General features: G+C 45.5%; 1 protein-coding gene across 2 annotated transcripts in view; it reads right to left on the bottom strand.

Moving 5' to 3' along the window:
- Positions 1–20373, bottom strand: part of LOC147248344 (rho GTPase-activating protein 7) — a 90361-nt gene extending 69988 nt beyond the window's left edge. Inside the window, exons 1-3 of one of the 2 annotated variants that reach the window (XM_086179488.1) lie at positions 20271–20373; positions 10402–10549; positions 8356–8510 (exon numbers count right to left, since the gene is read on the bottom strand). In XM_086179488.1, the coding sequence (XP_086035614.1) occupies positions 8356–8476 (121 nt within the window). In that variant the 5' untranslated portion in view covers positions 8477–8510; positions 10402–10549; positions 20271–20373. Of the gene's footprint in view, positions 1–8355; positions 8511–10401; positions 10751–20270 lie in introns of those variants that run through there. The other variant, XM_086179489.1, reaches the window with a different exon arrangement.
- Between the last annotated feature and the right edge of the window lie 922 nt (positions 20374–21295).

Raw genomic sequence — 21295 nt, forward strand, 5'->3', positions numbered from 1 at the left:
TCATCAGATATTCTCTTTGCTGATGTTGGAGTTGAGACTTGAAACCTGAATCCTTTACATTGTTATTCCAGACGGATATTTCTGATGCCTCCACCGGCAGGGATGGGGGGGTTATTTTCTTACACTTTTCTTACAACTGTAACAAAGCCTTGATCACAACAGTAAAAAGGCCACACACACACACGCACGCATACACACACACACATGCACACACACGCACGCATACACAAGCGGATGTTTGTCACAGTGGAAAAAAGATGAGGACAGAGAAAAAGCAGAGAAAAAAGCTAAAAGAGCAGAAGAGAAGGAAGAAGGCGAGGACATGAGAACGACGACAGGAAGGAGGAGGGCGCGAGGATCCAGGCAGCCATGACGACGCACCGAGTGTATGGAAAAGAGACGTCTGGGAAAAAAATTAAGCTGGGCCAACACGCACCTGACATTTGTACACATAACCACATTGTTATAATTTGGAAATATTTATAGATTCTTGATTTCTCAATGAGGCAAAAGGACACATTTCAAACAGGCGAGTTCTTTTCTTGTAGTCTGAGAAATTCTCTCGGACTGTCCCGTAAATTCAACACAAAAGAAAACACACACACACACACTGGAAGACATTCAAGTCGACAATAAAAGGGCTTCACAACACCACAAACAATGAAGACATGAATCACGAGAGTATAATTGACACATGAAGGCTCCCGGCGCGGCTCGTCTGCTCCGGCAGGGCCCCGGCCCGCACTTTCTAACTCGGCTCCAGGGTTTCTGGGAGCCTGAGGACACATGAGATAGTTTTACGACACAGTTTTAATGTTAGCAGCTTGTTTCATAAACACTTGGTTGTGAGGTTAAACTGTGAGTCATACCAAGAAAAGCAAAGACCCAAAACAGTTTGTCTGTCCCAGTCTAGGACTGAGTTGATAACCGCAGAGACTCTGGTTTGGGTTTGATGGTATTTACTGATGACCAGGAAGACAGAGACGTCTCGCTCCTTCTGGGATGGTTCAGAGAAGGTTCTGGAGAGACGCTGACAGTGAGGCTGGAAGACGCGCAGCAGCCAAAACCTGAAACGTCTTCAGCCTTGAAAAGCTGATATTCAGCGATGGAGAGATTCAGCTGGAACTCTTCGGGTTGTTTGATTGAGCGCTCTAACTTCCTGGGAGAGTGTGTGTGTGTGTGTGTGTGTGTATGTTTATTTTCTTCTTTGTCCCCAGAGGTTATACTCTTTTCCGCCACACATGCTCTTCCTCACATCCCACTGCAGGAAACACACACACACACACACGCTCCATTCAATTTGCTCCTTCTACACAAAAACACATTCATTTATCACACAAGTTGCAAGACCACATCTGTGTGTGTTTGTTTGAAAGCTGATGATAGTTTGTGACTGTGTGTGTGTGTGTGTGTGTGTGTTTTTCAGGTTCCCACCCTACTTTCCCCTCTCGGCTGTTTAGTTTGGCCCGTCTCTGATCGCTGCATAATAAACACCAGACATGTCACATTGATTCCTTCTATAACATTTGGCTCTGAGCCGCCGCCTCTCTTCGCGTTCTCATCCTCCGTTTTAATCACGCCTGTCCTCCAGGACCGCTTGATTATATAAGAATGTTTAACTGTAAATTTGTTGTATAATCATCTGTTTATGTAGATGCGGGCCTCCTGACAGGAAATTAGACATTTTAAAATGAGCTGAGCTGAGCAGTCACGGCCGTGATCACTGAACCCGTCAAACAGAAACGCCAGAAGGAAAATGACATCAAATCGGACGACGTATAAATGAGGTGAGAAAGAACGAGTGATCTGTGTTTTATGAGGTTACGTTCAGGTTGTATCCTTCTGTACTTCATCACACGTTTAGTGTGTGAGGTGGCTTTGTTCATCATGGCCTGAACTGTAGTCAGTGTCATGGATTAAGACCCGAGCTGCCTGCAGCTCCAGGGCACGTGGTCATCTGGTCCAACGGGCTGCCATCAAGTTACACCTAATAAAAGGCTCCAGTTGCCATTATAGGTGTCAAACAACTTCATCTACAGGAGAGAAGAATGTCTGCAGCCGCTCCCTGTCCTCTCGCAGCAGTGTTTTGTTTTAGGCGCTTCAGATTTTTGTTCTGGTCGGTAATCATTCCGGTCAGAAAGGAGCTGATGGCCAGCAGGGTGCAGGAATGTTAGCGTCCACAGCTTCAGCATTTCCACGTCAGCAACTCGACCCTCTCAGAGCGAGACTAACAGATTGACGCGGACCGCAACAAACATGGTGGCATCAAGCTGAGCGCGCCGATAGATGTACTCTTATTTTGTTGGCCAATCGTAATAATCTGAGTTTGAATCTTTGATTAAGGATTATGGATTACGTAACAGCGTGCTCAGGGGCTGCGGGCGGCTCTGGCCTCCGTCCAGCCGGAGCAGCTTCAGAAAAGTTGGGTTTCCATCACTAATTTTGACTAAAAAGTTAGTAAAGTAGTTCCCTCTTCAACCTTGTACTTGATGGTATTTGGAACAAGAGCTTTGTAAGCGGTCGTAGTCATGGGGCTGAGGTCTTCCTGGCAGAGCAGCAGCAGAGAACGGCGGTAGAAGAGGAAAAAAAAGGTTGTTGTAAATCTACTTAAAGAAATAAGCCTTAAATTAACAAATAGGACAAGCTTAAATACAAGCATTAGGCTTCAGCCTGTGCCTTTTCAGTCCCTTACAATGCTATGATTGTCCTGAACACTGAATAAAACCTAACAAATGTCTTCAGTCTACGTTAAAAAGCGCTGTTTGCTCTTATTAGGACCAGCGCAGGCAATCACCACGACGGCAGGGCGAATCTCAACACTCTGATTGCTTGAAGTGAAAGGAAAATTGCAATCAAGCAACTTCAGAAAGACAAAGGTGATCATGTAGTCAGGCCTCAAACACATTCATTCATTAAATATGTTTGTTCTCCAATATCACAAAGCTCTGCTGGTAATATATTCAGACAATTCACAGCCCCCAGAACACCAGACGAGATGGAGAACACGATTACCATCAAAGTTTCAAGTGTTTCTCATTTCCTTGCATTTTTAATCTTTGTTCATTGATGTCGCCTTCATTACCACTTGACTAAACTGGTAGAGAAGGAACTACTGTACATGAGAACAATTCAAGTTGAGCGCCAGAGAAAAGGTGAGAACTTGCAGGCTCGCTTGTTTCTCCCGCTGCAGCGCCGTCTCCGCCGCCCGCAAAGGTTAATTACAGCCATTCAAAGCTTTCAATGGTTGAAATCCGACATGATTAAAAACAATGTTCGTTCTTCACAAGCACAGACAATGTGGCTTGCAGCGCGGTGGCTTTAGAGAAGAAGAGGAGAGGTCTCGAGGAGCGGAAACATGACTTCAAAATTTTCTCGTGAATCTGGATTTAATCAAAAGTTCTGTTGAGGACAAATCACCAAATGTACGAGTCATCTTAAACTGTCAAGATATCTACAGTTGGTTCTTCCCCGCCAGACGTCCCTGCATCTGGATTAAATTCTACTCTGCTTATGGACTCGGAGCCTCTGGAGTCCATCATCTTGTCACATTGGTGATCGGTGTTTACCGTCTGGGAAAGACTGTGTTTGGAAGAGCAGCGCGAGACTTTGAATGAGCGACCATATTTGGCCTGTGAGTTATGACAACTTTTTTTTTAGCGGGCCTGTAAATATTAAGATGTGCCGCTGATAAATGGACAGGAGGTACAGAGGGTGATGAAAGACGAGGCGGACAGCGTCCGAGGCTGAGGTGAGAATCCCTGATAAACACAGCCGATGTGATGGACTCCTATCCTGCTCAGTTCTAAAGAAGGAGAAGATGAAAGTGGCGGCCAGGAAAACTCCCCATTCCTCATCGCCTTCCTGAAGTGTGCGTTCCTCCACATGGAATATGGTTTAAATAAATAAAATACTCTCAAAAAAAAGTAAAGCACAAAGGTGGTGAAGCAGGTAGGAAGTATTTTCACGCAAAGCTAAAAAAACAACAACAAACAACTCACAAAACCAACTGAAATGAGACACACACCAGGAAGACACGCAAGGGAAGTGTATTTCAAAATAAAACAGAAAGCGACAAAGAGTTGAATGAAAGCACAAAAGACAAGAAAACGGGAAACAACATCAAGAACAAAACTACAACACAAACTAAGAGTCCAGAAGTCAGAGTCCGAGGAGGACTCCCATCTTCATCTGGGCTCTCAGAAATCCGTGGTGATCCATGTGAGGTCATCGTTGCTGCACCAGTCTAGGTGTTCACCTTAAAGTAACTCGCACGCCGTTGGCCTGTCGTTTACAGTTGTTTTTCTGTTCAACTCTAAAGGTTTTCAGCAGATTCAGTTCAAGGCTCAAGGACGTCATGCAAAAACATGTAAATAAGAAAAAACACAGCTGAGAAAATGAGACCGGCTCCAGAGTGTCAGCAGCGTACTTCTGGTTAGGTTTGTAATCATAACCACCAAACTAAAATTTAGCTCTACACCTAACCAAGTCCTCTTTTCCCTCTTTATTTATTTTTTTGAAATGTAATTCATTTATTCCCCCTTCAACCAAACCAGACAGTAATCATTGTGGTTTTTACTCCACATCTCATTAAGTGTATCATTCTCAAGCAATTTATTCTGCTGTGTAGTTGCTGCTGAAGCAGCGATGACCTCAACGCCGATGCAATATTTTATCTTTCCTTCCTCGCCGTTTCTCACTCTGTAACGTTCATGTTACATTCATGAATATCTTTATTCCCGCCACCATTTCACATTCTCATTTGATTAATTTGTTGTTCGAGGTTGATTTTTGCTTCGTTTGACAGGCTTCTCAACACTTTTAATGGATTTTCACTTAATCATCATGTAAATGAACAGAAACCAGCAGCTGCCTGGAAGGCATTTAGATGTATTTGCGATTTGAGGCGAAACGATTGTCTGTTGCTTTTGCATTATTGTCACCCACAGGATTATATAATCCATCTCTGCCAACGAGGTAACACCAGTGGCTCAACCTACACACACACTCGCTGGTATACACAGAAGTAGTGAAGGGTCCGAGGTGTTCGGGGGGTTTGAGACGCTCTCGCTGAGCCTGGATGTTAACAGAGGGATCATCTTCTTCTCCTTTTATCGCTGCCGTTGACTGGCACCTCTGCAGGGAAGCTGTTTTGAACTTTGCAGCGTCGCGATTTTAAAGCCACTCAGCTCAGAAACCATCTGGCCCGCAGCTCGCCGGGTGAATCACGTCACACTCCTCTCGGGTGGGAGTAGCCGTGAACACGCGGCTGACTACTGGGACATGGTCCGATGTTCGGAGAATCAGAGCTCACCAAATGGTTTCACGTGATCCCCACATTTACAGTGAATAAAAATCTAAAACAAACCCCTGAAGTCATATGATTAAACGCAGAATCTGCGCTTATACTTTAGCTTGGGCTTGTAAAATGTCACAGCTACAGCAAAAGGTCGACGACGGTTTTTACGCAATCAAAATGTTTCCTTCAGTTCAAAGAAATTCTGTTCACCAATTCATCAAAAACTAGTTTCGTGTGGCTTGCAGTCCTGAAGCTGCTGGGATGTAGCAGCCATTCTCTGGAGGACATTCCTGTAGTCAGCAGGAAACTTGGCTCACGTGGTGGTTTTGTTGTGACGAAAACCCCAAATTAGATTCTGTTCAGATTGCATCCGGATTAAATTTTGTTTGTGTTTATTATTTGCTGTGTGGACAAACAAAAACATGGAATGTAATTTTTGTAGTTAATATCACATTTGGAGGTGGTTTGAAAACTGATTCCAATCTGATTTCCAAGGCTTCCTGTTAGTCTGAATGCTCTGAATACTCACAGTTCTTCAATGTCACTTTCGCAGTTGTGTCTCGGTTTGATTTTGGCCGCCTCAAGTTCGGGTTTTCTGGATAAGTTGGCATCTCCCAGCTTGGAAATAACACAGAGGACAAAAGTAGATCTGATCTGTGAACTACTGGTCTGAACGAGGCCTGAGACACACCTCCATCCATCCGTCCATCGTCTACTTCTTATCCTGTTAAGGGTTGTGGGGGGGTGGAGCCTATCCCAGCAGCCTTCAGGTGAGAGGCGGGGTTCACCCTGGACGGGTCACCAGTCCATGGCAGGGCCAACCCATAGAGACAGACAACCATTGGCTCTCCCAGCCACACCTATGGTCAATTTAGAGTCTGGATTAACCTGGTCCCTCTTGATGTCTTTGGACTGTGGAGGAAGCTGGAGTACCAGAGAGAACCCAGCAGGAACAGGGAGAACATGCAGACTCCACCCAGAAAGACCCTGTGCCCGAGCCGGGACTCGAACCTGGAACCTTCTTGCTGGGAGGTGACAGTGCTGACCACTGCTCCACCGTGCTGCCCCTGAGACATATCTGTGCTGGTCAATCAGACCGCTGACGCTTCACTCCTGTCGAGTGCATGGATTGTTTGGGCACAGGTGAAGCACTAAATTAACACATTCGAGGACAAAATTTGTGAGAAATTAACTTATCAGATCTTTTGCATGAACTTGTGAAAACTGTGAAAGTGAAAAAGTGTGTTATTAAGTGTAGATCCTGATCTAGAGTGTGTTTTTCTTTATGCTGCCATGCTGGCCAGCCCTCCTGCGTTTCCTGTAGCTTGATGTAGTCGTGGTTGCTCACCACAGTCCAGCAGCGACTGCTGCATATTTGTCTGTTTTTCTGTTTTGAACGCGCACGCTGTTCCTCGTAGTGCTGTGTGCCGCACGCGGCTTCGCTCAGTCGCCTCCTGCCCCCCTCACGCTCTCACAAACTTGACAAGGCCTCTGTCTGTGATAGCCTCTCCTCTCCGTGACCAAGACATGATCATGCACAGCAGGAAAGATTGTTTTCAGCTTTTCAAAGCAGAGAAGACGGGTGGCTGAGTTCCTGAGCAGAATAAATCTGGAATTCATGAATGCTTCTCCACAACGCTCAAAATCCTTCGCTAGATCCTTTATGCATTTTGGAACAGGCCGATGGGAGAAGCAGCGCTCGGGGTCACCTTGACATTTTATTGTGAATTCAGGGAATGAACCAATCCATTCCAGCTCCGATTTAACCACACAACATTGTCTCACCTCAGACCCGTGTGTTCGTCTGTGTTAATAGTGATGACACGCTGCGTGTGTCATGAATCTCTGTGACCTCATGACCTCTCAGAAATCTGTCAGAAAGTCCTGAGAACATGCTGAGGTTCCAGAGAAGCTTGGAATGGAGAACTTCATTTAGCAGCCAGAGCATCGACGTGTGAGTCCCCCTCACAGTGTGCAACAGGAAAACACTCTGCTTCAATGGGACGTGAAACAACAATCAGTCACAGCAAAACGCTGCTGGTTCGGCGGAGCTGCTTCAAAGTATTTGGTGGATAGAAACAAGCAAATGCTGAAAAAGATACGACGACAGCTTGAGGAAGACAAATATGGAGAAAATAAAGACGCACCATTGGAGTTTAAAGTGTCCAGAAACTATTAAAGCGTGTGAGGAAAGTTAAAACTGTTATTGTTGGTTCAATAAGCTGATGTCGTTGGTAGGTTGTAGATTAGGGCGCAGCATGGCAGGAGGTGGAGGTCACGCACACCTGAGAGGATTCAGCTCGAATGTTGCAGGAGATCAACACAACCTCAATAACAAAGAGCTGTGGCGCAGCTGTAGTAGAGCTGTAGTCACGTGACCGCGCCACGCACAGTACACCGGGCTGACAGCTTCAGTATTTAAAAAGATGTTTCAGTGTTACCACGGCAGCAAATACAACAACTGTCACTTTTGTTCTTTTTAGTTTGAGTGTTAAGCAAATGTCTTGAGCACCTGGAGAGTGAATGAATGAACTAACTAACCCTTTAAGTCCCGCTTCTTTCGTCCTCTGGGCACTGAGACGGTGGAACTCGATCCCTGGGAACACGTCAGTGTCCATGGGCTCCAGGTTCTTTGGTAAACTTGCATTTAAAAACACAACTGTTTTGTTGCTCGTCCTTTTTTTGTTTTGCAGCCTCCCCAAAATGACTGAAGGGAGGAGGGACCAGCGAATCCAAGGATTAATAACCCTTTGATTTATCTCATGTGTTCACCCACGGTGGACAATAATCAGCTGACGCTTTGCTCCAGAATGTTTCACTTCAGTGTGGTTTAGTTGATACTATTCATAGGTCAGTTTTGTCATTCATTTTTTTAATTCTTTCACAGCTCAACTACACTTCTGGGAAGTATTTGGCTGACGACACTGACGCAGACAAAGGTATCACACCAGTCAGAAGCTTCAGAAGCGTAATATTCATTTTGCGATTCGTGAGTTTAAAACAATCTGCCACCGCAGCTCACATGAACTTCCCCGTCCTAGCTGACGCTTCCAACTCACCCCACAGCCGTCGCTCCCTCACGTTCCTCCAGAAGACGTCCCAAGCCTTGTTGGTGGAGTCTTTCACGTGCTCGCTGAAGGATCTCCGCAGTGGAGTTTTCACTGCCGGAGTCTGAGCCATATTCCATGTGTCCAATATTCCCAGAGATTCCAACCTAAATGGACAGCGTTTGCTCTGTCAGTGCTGGTCCAGAGAGCGTCTTTCACTCAGGAGTTCAGAGGAGGAGGAGGAGGAGGAGGCGGCGGTGGTGTGTGTGTGTGTGTGTGTGTGTGTGTGTGTGTGTGTGGGGGGGGGGGGTGACACTTGATGCAAAAAGTCTGTATGTAATTTGTGAAACACTCCAGTGCTCACCCTCCCTTCATCTCCCGCCTCAAGATGTTTGTGTGTGAGAGAAAGTGTGAGTGAAAGAAGATGTGTTTATGTGGATGAGCTATTGTGGTGCGTGCGGGCGGGTTAGTGTCTTGGGGGGGGGGGGGGTGATTGTGACGCAGACAGAGGGGGAGAGGGGTGTGTTTGTGTTGAATGTGTTTGTGTGGATGTTAAAGGATTTGGCTGATCTGAAGAGAGACAAGTAACACACACTTGAATCACAGACGCAGATGTGAGAGAACTCAAATATCCTCCAACACACACAACTGTTGACTTGACACTCGTCTCTGGACTCGAGTCAAACTGAGGTCGCAAAAAAAAAAAAGGTTGGACGAATCATTTGAGATGCAAAAACTAATCATTCAACATAAACTTTTTTGGGGATTAAATCCTGCAACAGTTAATAAAACAAATGGCAGCGGCAACATGACGTTGATTATTGGGTCAATTGGCTTCTGCGGTGAAATAAAATGATTTTGCTTTCTAAGTTGATACGAATCATGAAAGTGTCATTCTGACTGTCTTCACCTCCACTTGGAACAGTCCAACCGAGCCTGCGTTCAAGCTCCTCATGGGACTCTGAGAAGCTACAGACTTGAGGCGGATTTATGGACTTGGACTTGAACCTGCTTTGAGAGCCTTTCAACCCGATTGGAAAGTTGAACTTTTTAATGAGCTAATTCGATATTTTTAATTGATTCCATGGGATAGTTTCAAAAACCTTATGGTCTCCAAATATCTCAGCAAGACATCGTGCCTGTCCCAGCTGACACTGGGCGAGAGGCGGGGTTCACCCAGCATGGGTCACCAGTCCGTCGCAGGGCCATCGGGAGCACTTAGGGGCTCAGTATCTTGCTCAAGGATACTTGGACATGGTCACCGGGGGAAGTGGGGATCGAACCAACGACCCTTCAGTTGCTAGACGGCCACTCAAACTCCAACCCTTGAGATGCTGAACTTGACAAAACAAATTTCTTGAGTTTTGACTAACTTCTACTTCATTCTCAGCGTACCAGTGAATTTTTTTTTTTTATAAACATAATGAGAAGAATTTGCTGGAGTTCCTGAATTAGGCTGCTGCCATGTGTGAGAGAAAAGACATCCTTCAGCATGAAACAATTTCCTTTCTGCCTGCAGGTCTGAAACCCCGACCTGTATTAAATCAACGTTCTTTCCCATTGTAATGTCCTCAATATGCCTCCAAAGTCTCTGTATTACACTCAAGTATTTGGGATTAATTTGAACATCAGCAAAATCTAAAGCTTGATGTATTTAATGTCTTGTAGTGGGTAAAACTCTTAAGTATCATTATAATGGCCTGCCTCAATCCCCGTAGAGTGGTTATTATGTTTGTGATAGGAAGCAGCACCCCCCCCACCCCCACCCCCACCTTCCTCTGCTGGGAGGTTGATGGGAGACATCTTCAGGCCCATTTGTTTACCCTTCAAACAAGACCTAAATTGGTTGCATTCCCAGAAGTTTTCCAAAAGCAGGTAATTAAATAGCACTCAGCTGCACGCTGCGCTGCTATGAGCTGAACTCCCCTCACGGCGGATCAGAGGGAAGAAGCAGGCAGCACATAAAATCAGCCACAGTCTCACTTACTGTGTGTGACAGCACACATCCGCTCGCATTTGCATTGTGTCAAGCTAACACATATATTCAGAGTAACTCACCAGAATGGGAAAGCAGGTGGGAGTTCAGACGCTGATGTTTTGACAGGGTCGCTGCTGCAAGATGGTGGATCCCGGTTCGCAGTACAAGTCTCTTCACCAGGATATGGAGCCCCCAGCCAGCTACAGGCACGGCGCCAGAGTGGAGATTCTAGACGTGCCAAAGTAATCACCTTTTAATTACAAGTTAAAAATACAGTTTGACTCCCTACCAGTGGTATCTAGCAAAAATAAAAACTGACTGATTTAGTCAAGTATGCAAAATCCATCCATCCATTTTCTACCTCTTATCCTGTTAAGGGTGTGTGGGGGGGTGGAGCCTTTCAGGTGAGAGGTGGGGTTCCCCCTGGACAGGTCACCAGTCCATCACAGGGCCAACACATAGAGACAGACAACCATTGGCTCTCCCAGCCACGCCTACGGTCAATTTAGAGTCTGGATTAACCTGGTCCCTCTTGATGTCTTTGGACTGTGGAGGAAGCTGGAGTACCAGAGAGAACCCAGCAGGAACAGGGAGAACATGGAGACTCACACAGAAAGACCCCGTGCTGCAGCCGGGGCTTGAACCCGGAACCTTAGAGCTGACCACTGCTCCACTGTACCGCCCATTTACAACATCTAGAAAAGCAAACGTGTCCTCAGGTTTGTTCTTTTGTCGGTGTTGTCGGTCAGCGAGGGTCAGCGTGATGTCAACTTCGTCATCAGAGGTCGAGCGCTGTGACCGCGCGGTCTCGTCCTCAAACAAGGACACCAACTGCTCCCCCACACTGGTAGACGTATTGATCAGGACTCAGAGAGCTGAAGTGTGTCCACGGGGACGGCAGCTGTCGGTGTGTGTCTGGGCGAGTAGAAGTGGATCACAATCCAGATGAAAACCATCACATTTTATGAGCAATTATATGAAAATAAATGCTATTTGTCTGGAGGGCCCCGGCTTAACAGGTACTTGTTTGAGCAGATTACTGGGAGTGAGAGAGAATTTAAATTATCAATTGATTAGCTTGCCTGAGCAGAGACGGTCTCTGCTCACTGATGCTGACGTGCAGCTTGTAAACGGTGCGACTCCGGCACTTTTTACCGACTTTCCTAAAATTTAGTTTCTACAGGACTCAAACAGCAGATGATGATTGTAACACTCTGTGTTTTGCAAACAGACGATTGCTTACACATCCAAAACTGATACTTGAGGGCTTCCTACAGCGTCCTAATTTGGCACAAAGAGCCACTGACAGCAGCTTCAGTATCCGATGAGCTGGAATGAGAACAACCCAAATATATTTGATTGTCAATGGGACTTGAAGCCGCCTATCCCCTCCCCTCTCCTGCAGTCTTCACCTGTGGGCACAGCCGTATTGTTAGTCTGGTCTTCTTTCTCCTCAGCTGTTGTTCCTGCCCCAAAGCTTGTCACTCATCTTGATGAGCTGTCTCGCTAACAGCAATGTTCAGGCTCTTGGTTGCAAACAGCATCAGTAAACTCTCCACAGACACTGAGCGAGGAGCTTCAACACTGATACTCAGCTCGCTTAACTCACCTGTTGCTTGTTTAGCTTTGTTGTAGTTCATCCTCTTAATTGCTCTAAACCTCTCTGATCTCACCTTGAGAACTACTTTGCTCCAGGCTGCCCCCTGAAGGCAACGAGCCACGAGAGGATTTCATTCAAACTTTAGCGAGATATTGTTTCTTTAAATCAAAGAGGGTGAGGAACGATAACTTAAGGGTTGTGAATTAAGTTTAAGAGAAAAAAAAATCTCCCATCAGGTCACATGTTCTCTGCTGTGGCAAAAACACATATAATCACAAATAATAAATAATTCATTCGAATGCATTTCAATTCTGAAATGACTTTTAATTTATGACAAATTTGCAGAGAGGAAGTGGAAGCCCGCGGCACAACCTACAAACACCACAAATTAGTGCTGAACCTCTCTGCAGTTATTTGGTGACTCCGCATGAATGAAGTTCAGCGTTTCTTGAGTTGAAGATCTGACATCCAAGTGCGTGGAATGCCAGAGATACGGAGGCAGCAAATACTGCTCTTCCTGTGTCATTACTCCAAAGACTTGCAGTGCCTTTGCATGTTGACCTGCAGACTCCTGCCGCAGTGATGTCATATCAAGTCTCTCTGCTCTGTTATTAGAGTGTGGTGGTGGTGGGGGGGGGGGGTCCTGCTCCTCAGACGTGCTCTGCAGTGACACCTTCACTGTCAAAGAGCTGTGACAAAACCTTACTCAAAACTTTTGGGTTTTCAATTTTCAGTCGTGAGAGAGAGCATAAGGAGCTCACACAGGGCCAAGAGAAACTGTTGTTGCTGCTACCGTGCAAACTTTTGGACGTTCTCTTTTCTTCAGGTACAAGTACTTTATTTTTCAAGACATAGTCATCTCAATACAACCGGAACTGACGCGTGTAAAATGCTAATATATTTGTAGAGCTAAAACAGCTTGAACTTGACACCAAAGACCACCGATGCATCCCAAATGTGCGAAGCGCATCGAAATAATTTCATCGTTCAGAGATGTTACATGTTGATTTGGCCCAAGAGCTAACAATAGGAGGGCTAACAAATTAGCTGGAGAAATCAATGAAGCAGAGGCTGCAGAGCTCTTGGACCAATACACCATCATATGACCTCAAAGCCACAGATCAGAGGTGTGTTTGCAGCCGGGCGGAGGAAGGAATCATCATCTGTGTTGATCACATCTCTGAACGCGTACAGCCTGGCAGAGCGATAGCTGTTCAGGCCTGGCACCATCTTTTCATACGCGTTTACTCATGGAAATGTTGACAAAACTGTGAGAGCCTCAAACAGCCTGCGGTGATCAAAGACGAGCCCACATCCTGGTGTGTGCTGCTCTGTTCCACACACTCTTCAACCTGTCTGCTGTCAATGTTTGGCTGAAAATCAAACCCAACGATTTTGTTTCATTTTGGAGCGCTATTATGCAGTGGGTACACGCAGTAACAACATCTGCGGTAATCAGATGTGACTTCATCTTACGCTCCTTTTGATATTTAATAAGCCATTTTTTTAAAGTAATACCATCTGCAAAGAGCTGTCCCTTAATTGTGACTGAGAACAATGATTTTTTTTTCTTTTACAGTGAAAAATAAATGTGTCAAAATGCACTTGGATGCTTTTAGCTGGTAAAAAGGAACACAACCTGAATATCACACGTGGAGTCTCCAGGAGTGTCCTTCACTGGATTTCCTCCTGTCTTCCGATTTTTGTCCTTTGTAGAAACTGCTGCTCTTTCTGGTGGTGCACCTCAAGGTTCTGTTTTGGCTCCTGTATCATTTGTTTTCTATAGTCTTCTCTCAGGCCATAGTGTTAGTAGATTTGGACGTATATCCTATTGATGTTATACTGACAGTATTTAGATATCACTTATGACCCTGATAGTCCAGATATAAAGTCTCATCACTCAAATCAAATTTGGTCAGACTATGATTTTAACCAGCAGAGTAAATCCCTGAGCAGTGGATGTTTCTTAAAATTAAGAAACACTGCAAAGCCCTGGTGGTTGTGACAGTGACCTGAGCACCTGAACCTATCTGTGACCTTCCTCAGTGGTGCCGTTCATGGCCCCTCACCAGGGCCTGCTGGCTGTGTCGCGGTCCCGTCTGATAACACAAGGCGGCGATGCGTCTGTAAGCAGTGGCCCCTCCCTGTTTTGGACACGTGTGGCCTCTGCAGAGGCTTTTAATTAGCATCTGAAGACTCAACTAATCGTCTCTCACCTTCAGGATTCTAAAGCTGGTTCTTTAAGGGGTCCTCTGTTTTTTCTGCTTGCTTTTATATTCTTGTGATGGCTCAGTTTTATCTTGTGGCTTGTGCTTCATTGTTTGTATATTATTATTGCCTTTGCTTTATTGCTTGTATGTTTTATTGTCTTTGCTCTTTCCTCCGTGTTTGTTTTTATGGCGCTTTTTTATTCTTGTGAAGGACTTGGGGAATGTTCTTTATGTGAAAAAGCGTTAAACATAAATGGGTCATTATTAACACTTGCTGGAGTATTGGATTGGAAACATGCAAAGCAGAGCAGCTACAAAGTAACAGCACTGACCATTAGCCACCCTCACGTCTCTGAGAGTGTAAGAACACGATATTTGAATTAAAATATATCTCATAAGACATGATTGCAACTCAAAGCACCGAGTGAACGGCTGAGTGCTGATCTGACTGAATGGTTGACTGACTTTGATGCGCCTGGTGAAGTGACTGCTGTGACACGCCCCACCTCAGGCTCCGCCGAGGAACTAAAGCCCCCAAAATCAATACTAAACACATCCTGTCCGCTGAAATCACATCAGGGAGACGAGAAGTGCGGAACAGTGAGGACATGCGTCTCTTGGAACTGGTTTTCATCAAGGGCATCTCGTCAGATTCCCGGTTCATTTTCTTAAAATTCTTTTAGTTTGCTACCTTTGCTAACTTTTGGGAGGTTGTCTGTCTTTCACATTGTTTTTTTTAGTCTGAGCCTCCCCCACATTCCTTTCAAGGACGATCTGCAGGTAAAGATGTGTTTGCAGTGGCAGCGATCCTGACGCTGCCCAATTTTATCTCAAGACTCAACACAACTTTACTTTGAAATCCATCATGTCGCCTCCTGCGGGCTCACTCCAAGGATGGGCGTTAAGGGCTGAGGGCTATGTGAGATGCGAGTGTGTGTGTGTTTGTGTGTGTGTGTGTGTGTGTGTGTGTGTATGAGTTGATGTGGTTTGAAAAGGGTGTGCTGATGCTGATGCTTGGGTCTGGGAATATTGTCATCAAGACTACCTTAATACCTTTGGAGACCAGGATCCATGTCAGCCAGACTTCAACACAAATAAGCCTTCCAACTCAGGTCTCTAACTGCTGAGATTATGGCTGACAATCGGTGTAATAGAGCATTGCTGCCTCACACAACACACACACACACACACACACACACACACACACACACACACACTCACCCCTCTACTTCTTCCATCGGAAAAGTCTGAGCCTAGCAGCCTTGGGATCCAGGATGGAATGATGGTGGATTGATCACAGCCTGCTGATGCGCACTTGAGCTTCCAACATGTTACGAATCAAATCATGGGGGACCCCCTCACCCTTTTTTTCCTCGTTCTCCCACCCTACATATAATTCTGTGTTTTATGTTTGTGTTGAGCTTTGAACCCTAAACTCACTGGTGGGTTTTGAAAGCGAGCGCGTCAAGGAAAACATTGTCCAGACACCGTCAAAGGTACACTAGCACTGAGCAGGTTTGCGCAAATAATCACATGGCAAACTGGCGTTCAACAGCCTGCAGCAATAACATCACTTAGTAATATGAGTCACAATATGACTCATACGATTGTTTTTTTGGGCACTAAAGGAGATGAGGCGAAAGATGCTGTTGACTGGAACGAGCAAGCGCCACACTACTTCTGAAAGAATATTCATTTATCATGTTTACTTTGTACAAGAACTAGAAACTCAATTGATGAGAGAAGATGCACCGCTGCAGCTGTTGGCTGTTTGCACCTGCTGTAGACTAACCACAGCAGCTCGTTCCCCCGCGGCTCAGAGTCTGCAACTACAGGTGAGTTTTGGAATGTCAATCAAACGAGTAGTTAGCAGCTCTGCTAAAACAATTAGCATTTTGTCATTTCTCGGTAAGTGACACCCCAATGTGCTGCCCACCCGTTTTGATTTGGAATTGGAAAAATGAAGCACTAGCTTGTTGACATCTGCTGCAAATTGTGCTTTTCTCAGATCAAGGCTGTGTACAACAAAACACAGAGCAACAAACATGACAAATTGTGCTCATTATCGAAAAGATCTTTGACTATAAAACTTCCTGCCACTCGGGTGCTGTTGCGGTTCCATGTATTAAGAGCCGGCTGCTCTGTGTGCGAGCACAGGTTGGAATCATGGATTAAACGTCCTGAACGTACAAGTGAACTCCACTGGATGACCTCTGGACAGGTGACAGAGTGGGTGCATTTGTGTGAGCGGAGCCGGGGACCAGCTCCAAGTCTACTGGAGTGATTGTTCCTAAGAAGGCCACGACACTGAAGGAGTCTCATTGCAAACAATGATGGGACTAAAAATTCCTCCTTTCCTCTCACTCAGAGCTAATTACAGGCTCCAAGATGGAGTTCAGGGACACCGGGAGTCCATCTGGAGTTTCCACTGGCGCTTTGCTACAAGCTGAGAGGTTTTACTTCAATATTATTTCAACTGGCAAACACAAATAAAGAGTAACTGTTCTGGCATTACTCTTTCGACTGGCTCAAGGGACTGACACTTTCGACCATAGAGCCTGGAAACACTTTGGAATACTTTGCATGATCCTTCATTTCAGTAACTTCAGGCAAATTGTTAAGTGTACCTATTTTAGTTTTAGGAACTTTTTTCTGCTCAGCTGGAGACCCAAAAGAGAAATTTTGGTGTCTCCCATGGACCCAAACTTACAAAAGTACATCATGAATTGCCAAAACTTTCACAACGACCCAGGAATTTAAAATGTGTGTAAAGTCGAAACCTGGGGAAGGAAAGTTTAAAGATTCCAAAATGTTCTAAAATCATCGACAGTCTGTAACGGAGCATGCGTTGATTCTATGTCAACGGTGTCGTGTTGAGGACACATTGTGATGCTAAGCAGTAAGCTAACAGCTCATCCTGTCTTGTCATAACAATTGTGCCTCATTAGTTTGTCCATTTGCTGAGAAACAAATCAGAGAATGATTCCTAATCACACACACACACACACACACACACACACACACACACACACACACACACACACACACAACTGTAAAGGACCAGGCTCACAGTTGACATTGTGCTGCTGGATCATGACTTCCTTGGGTTGCTATCTACTAACTCATGTGACTCACATCCACGAGCACCACAACAATCACCGCCTCAGCACTCTGCCTGAATCTTCCTCATCCTCTGATCTCAATTTCCCTCATTCCTGCAAGGTGATGTCTCCAGCTGTTGTGTAACATCCATCGCCCCACGTAGAGTCCAGAACACAGCAGGGTCCTGACAGGCAACTCCCTGGACGGCCACTTGCCTCTACTAGCAAACACTAATTCCCCGGTCTGCTTGTGTTACAGAGAGCAGGGGCTGGGAGAATTAAAGAAGTGAGAAGGAGTGAAAAACAAAGGCCGAGGGGAGGGGTAGACACCAAAAAAGAGACTTGAAGTGATTCTCAGCATCGTCTGAAAAGGTTTGTCTCCTCAGCGGGAGCTGCAGCTCCAGTCACCTTGATTTAACGCAACTGTAGGTTCCCATAGCGACCCAGTTTCCCAGCTAAAACAAGCCAACAAAGAAACCTTCCCAACCAAACTTACTCTTGTCTCATAGCTCAGTGATGGCCCAGACATCCCGTCTAATCTGGTCCTGTCCTGCTCCCAGTGCCCTGTACGGGACGTCCCATGTCCCGTACCACGTCTATTTTCTTAAAAGCAACAAAACTTTTATGTTTTTTAAAAAACTTCAACTCAGTTTCATTCCGGTTCGGTTTCCCCTCAGACCTTGATTTGATTGACAGGTATTAAATGCAGCTTGTCATGACGGACCAGTCTTAAAGTCGGATGTATGTACTTTAGCAAACCCAGGGCAAAACCTCAGTTTGAACAAAGAGTGAAGGACGTGCGGTGTAAAGAGGTGGAGAAGAGAGGAGCAGATGTCAGATAGCAAAACATTTACTTTGGTTTGTCCCGCGTTTATAATCAGGTACATTTTATTTCTTCGGTTTCCATATTGTAACATTAATCTTTGCCTCGTTGTAGAGGAGTTGAAATGACTTCTCCTCAGCATCGTTCAGTGATGGTTTCAGAATCAGGACAACACAATTACTGGAGAAACACAATAGCAGGTAGGCTCCAACCTGTCTTGTGGATTTTTACGTTGTCTACTATTTCAAATATCTTTTTTTTAAAACAAAGAGCGCATAGCAGGTCAGACGTGGAAAATATAATTCCCTATCCCATTCCCAGGGTTCCGCTCCTGGCTGAGCTGTTCTCTCAGTTCTCACACAGCCTCGATACATCAGTGCCCACCTCATGCTGTCTGCAAGGTTGCTCCCACTCATCATCTCGCCTCCCTCAATACCTTTGGTTCTTCAATGCATGTTTCTTTAATACTCATTTCCACCCACTTTAAGCAACAAAACCGAGGAGATTGTCCTCTTTTCCTGCAGGGGCGGACCGGGGTGTCTGGTTCTGCCGTGAAGGATCCACCAGACTGATCCTTCAACATCAGGAGAGGAAAACTGCATTTGAAGATACTTCGGCAGGGAAACTGCCTTGTTGCACCAGCTTTAACGTCTTCATCCCTTAAACGCAACGTCTGAAGGGGGGCGGCCCCCTGAACCCAGAGTTTCCAGCAGTCCTCAGTAATTGTTTTTCAAGGGGAAGTCAGTCTTGTAGACTCTCTAAAAGGGAGGAATTGCATTGGAAAGTAGCACAAGATGACTAAAATAGCCGGGATAGCGATACAGGTTTTAAAAAGTATGATCTTTTTTTCAGAGCTTGTCATCACTCTGCACCTGTGCTCCTGCTGCCTCGAGGCACAAGGTCAGATAGACAGCGGTGGTGTGAATACACACACACACACACACACACACACATGGATGAGGAGACTTTTAAATTATTCAAGTGCAGACGCAAACCCAGAACTGGTAACTTTTTACAAGGAAGAAAGGAAGAAAAAAAATCTCCTCTGTCAGCTGGATCCCCTGGGTCCACTGTCACAAAGTCTTCTTCCTCTGACCGTCCAGCAAAAGTTGGAAAGAGGGCAGAACACCACAAGTCCTCTGTGAGAAGACATGCCAGGCACAAAAACACCACCGAATTTACAGAAACACACTACAACATGAACAACAGGTATTTGAAGGAAGGTGGTCATAAAATCAAAGTGAGAACAGCATCACCACGTCACGCCACTGTCTCCAGGCGGAGGTTATCAGTGAATGTGGAATGAAACTATGAATATACAAGAACAAGGAGATTCATTCATTCATTCTTGTCTGATGCTGCTCCAGTGGTTAAGTGAAATACTGTAAATCTGTTTCTACCCAGCATCAAACGCCATCTGGATGTTGTCACTGTCACAGCTCAGTTGGTTTCCTGTGCAAATGTGAACCATCACTGCACAAGTTGTCAAAAACCCTCGCGTACGCTATGGCTCTGGCACGACTAAAGCAACCGTCGGGCAGACACAAACAGGGGGTTCACAGCAGAGCCAACGACACCGCTTGACCTCCAGTTAGCTTAGCGCAATGAATGGTAGTGGATGGTAATTGTTAGCATGCCTCTGTCATCCAGTGGATGAGGTTTGGGATCGTGGTTAATCATGAAGTAAACCTCGGCGACTGGTAGTTACCAGCCGCTCTTCTAAACGACTGCTAATGTTTGCACTGCAAACAATCAGGAAATGACCTCCATCTAAATGGTCTGATTCTAAAATTACAATGTCTCACTTTTTGAAATTGGTGCTTCCTAACAGTTGTTATTACACAACCCTGGTCATATCAGTTACGGTGACGTTGATGACTTAATAATTGTGTTATCTCCCTCTTACCATCAACTGCCGTTCACTGTGCTAAGCTAGCAGCTGCTTCTGTGTGCGTCTCAGCTGGTTAAAGCAACCACAGAGGAGAGAAGAAGAGCATGCGTCTCCCTGTCTGCGCCTGGAGAGGATGGATAATAAATATGTTTCCCAAACACAGTGCAGACTGCTGGGAGGACCGGGCTGAACGACACCACAGCACAAAAATACAATACAAACAACAACATAACAGGGACCCGAGGACTGTACAGCACAGCAGGTTGCACACGTGAGGGAGAGGCCGGATGCACAGTCACGCAGGTAATTATCAGCTTGTCATACCTGGGCGTCCTCCATGTAATTGTGAGCATATTCACTTAAAAGAGGCTTTGCTGGCACCAGATGATCAGTCACAAACCTGCAGGTGTAAAGCTGAATATGGACGCACGCTGCACTCAAGAAGAAGAAACAATAATCCCTGACACCTGTGAGGAATATAAATCCATAATTTAGGGTTAAATCGATGCAGATGTGGCAGCCGAAACCAGGATGGAAAGCTGGGACAATCCCTCACATAATTGGGTCGCTCGGATGTAATCTGATGGGTGCACGCGGGGGCGGGGTCTACCAAGACGGGAAGCTGATGCGCACAAGAGCTGAATAACTGACGAGATACAGGCAGATACCGTGAACAAGAGGGACCTGATTCCAACGCACAAGACGAGACTGACGGTCCACGCACAGACCAGAGCTACAAGTCCACACAGGACAGACACAGAAGTTCTCACAAAATAAAAAAAAATAAAAGTGGGTCAATCTGAAGTATGAAGTAGTACGAGGACGTCCTCCCTCCACACACATGCATCATCATAAAGGATTGAGCTGATTCTTGCTGCGTACTTCGGCGCGTGAGTTACAGGTTGTCTACTCATTGGGAACCTGCAGCAGGTTTATTGCTGCGCACAGATACACTCAGCGTAGCTTATTGGAAAAAGATTTGTTTTGGGATCTTATGGCCCCAAAGGGAAGAGCGGTAGAGGTTTGCAGGCATTTTGCAGCTGGAAAACAACTTTCTAAATGTATTTATATAATCCATCTTTGGATACTCCAATAATGTGAACTCCAGAGGTAATTTCTAAATGTTGTGTATAGTGTTGACACTTTCTCAGCCTCTGGTTTCTTCTGCATTTTTTCTTAATGCATTTTACGGGTAATGTTTAAATTTTTTTCCTCCACTTTCCAATCCTGCCTGCCAAAGGGAATTGGATCAACCAGTCGGCTTGCTTGACACTGTTATCTTCTCTGTGAGCCTCTGCAGCTTTGGGAGTACAGTTTGGATTATGATCTGCCTGCAGGTGGATTATGCC

The sequence above is a fragment of the Aulostomus chinensis genome, chromosome 15 (genome assembly GCF_037954235.1).
Source record: "Aulostomus chinensis isolate RoL2024-O1b breed Wild chromosome 15, RoL_Achi_v1.0, whole genome shotgun sequence".
NCBI classification, from domain to species: Eukaryota; Metazoa; Chordata; class Actinopteri; order Syngnathiformes; family Aulostomidae; genus Aulostomus; species Aulostomus chinensis.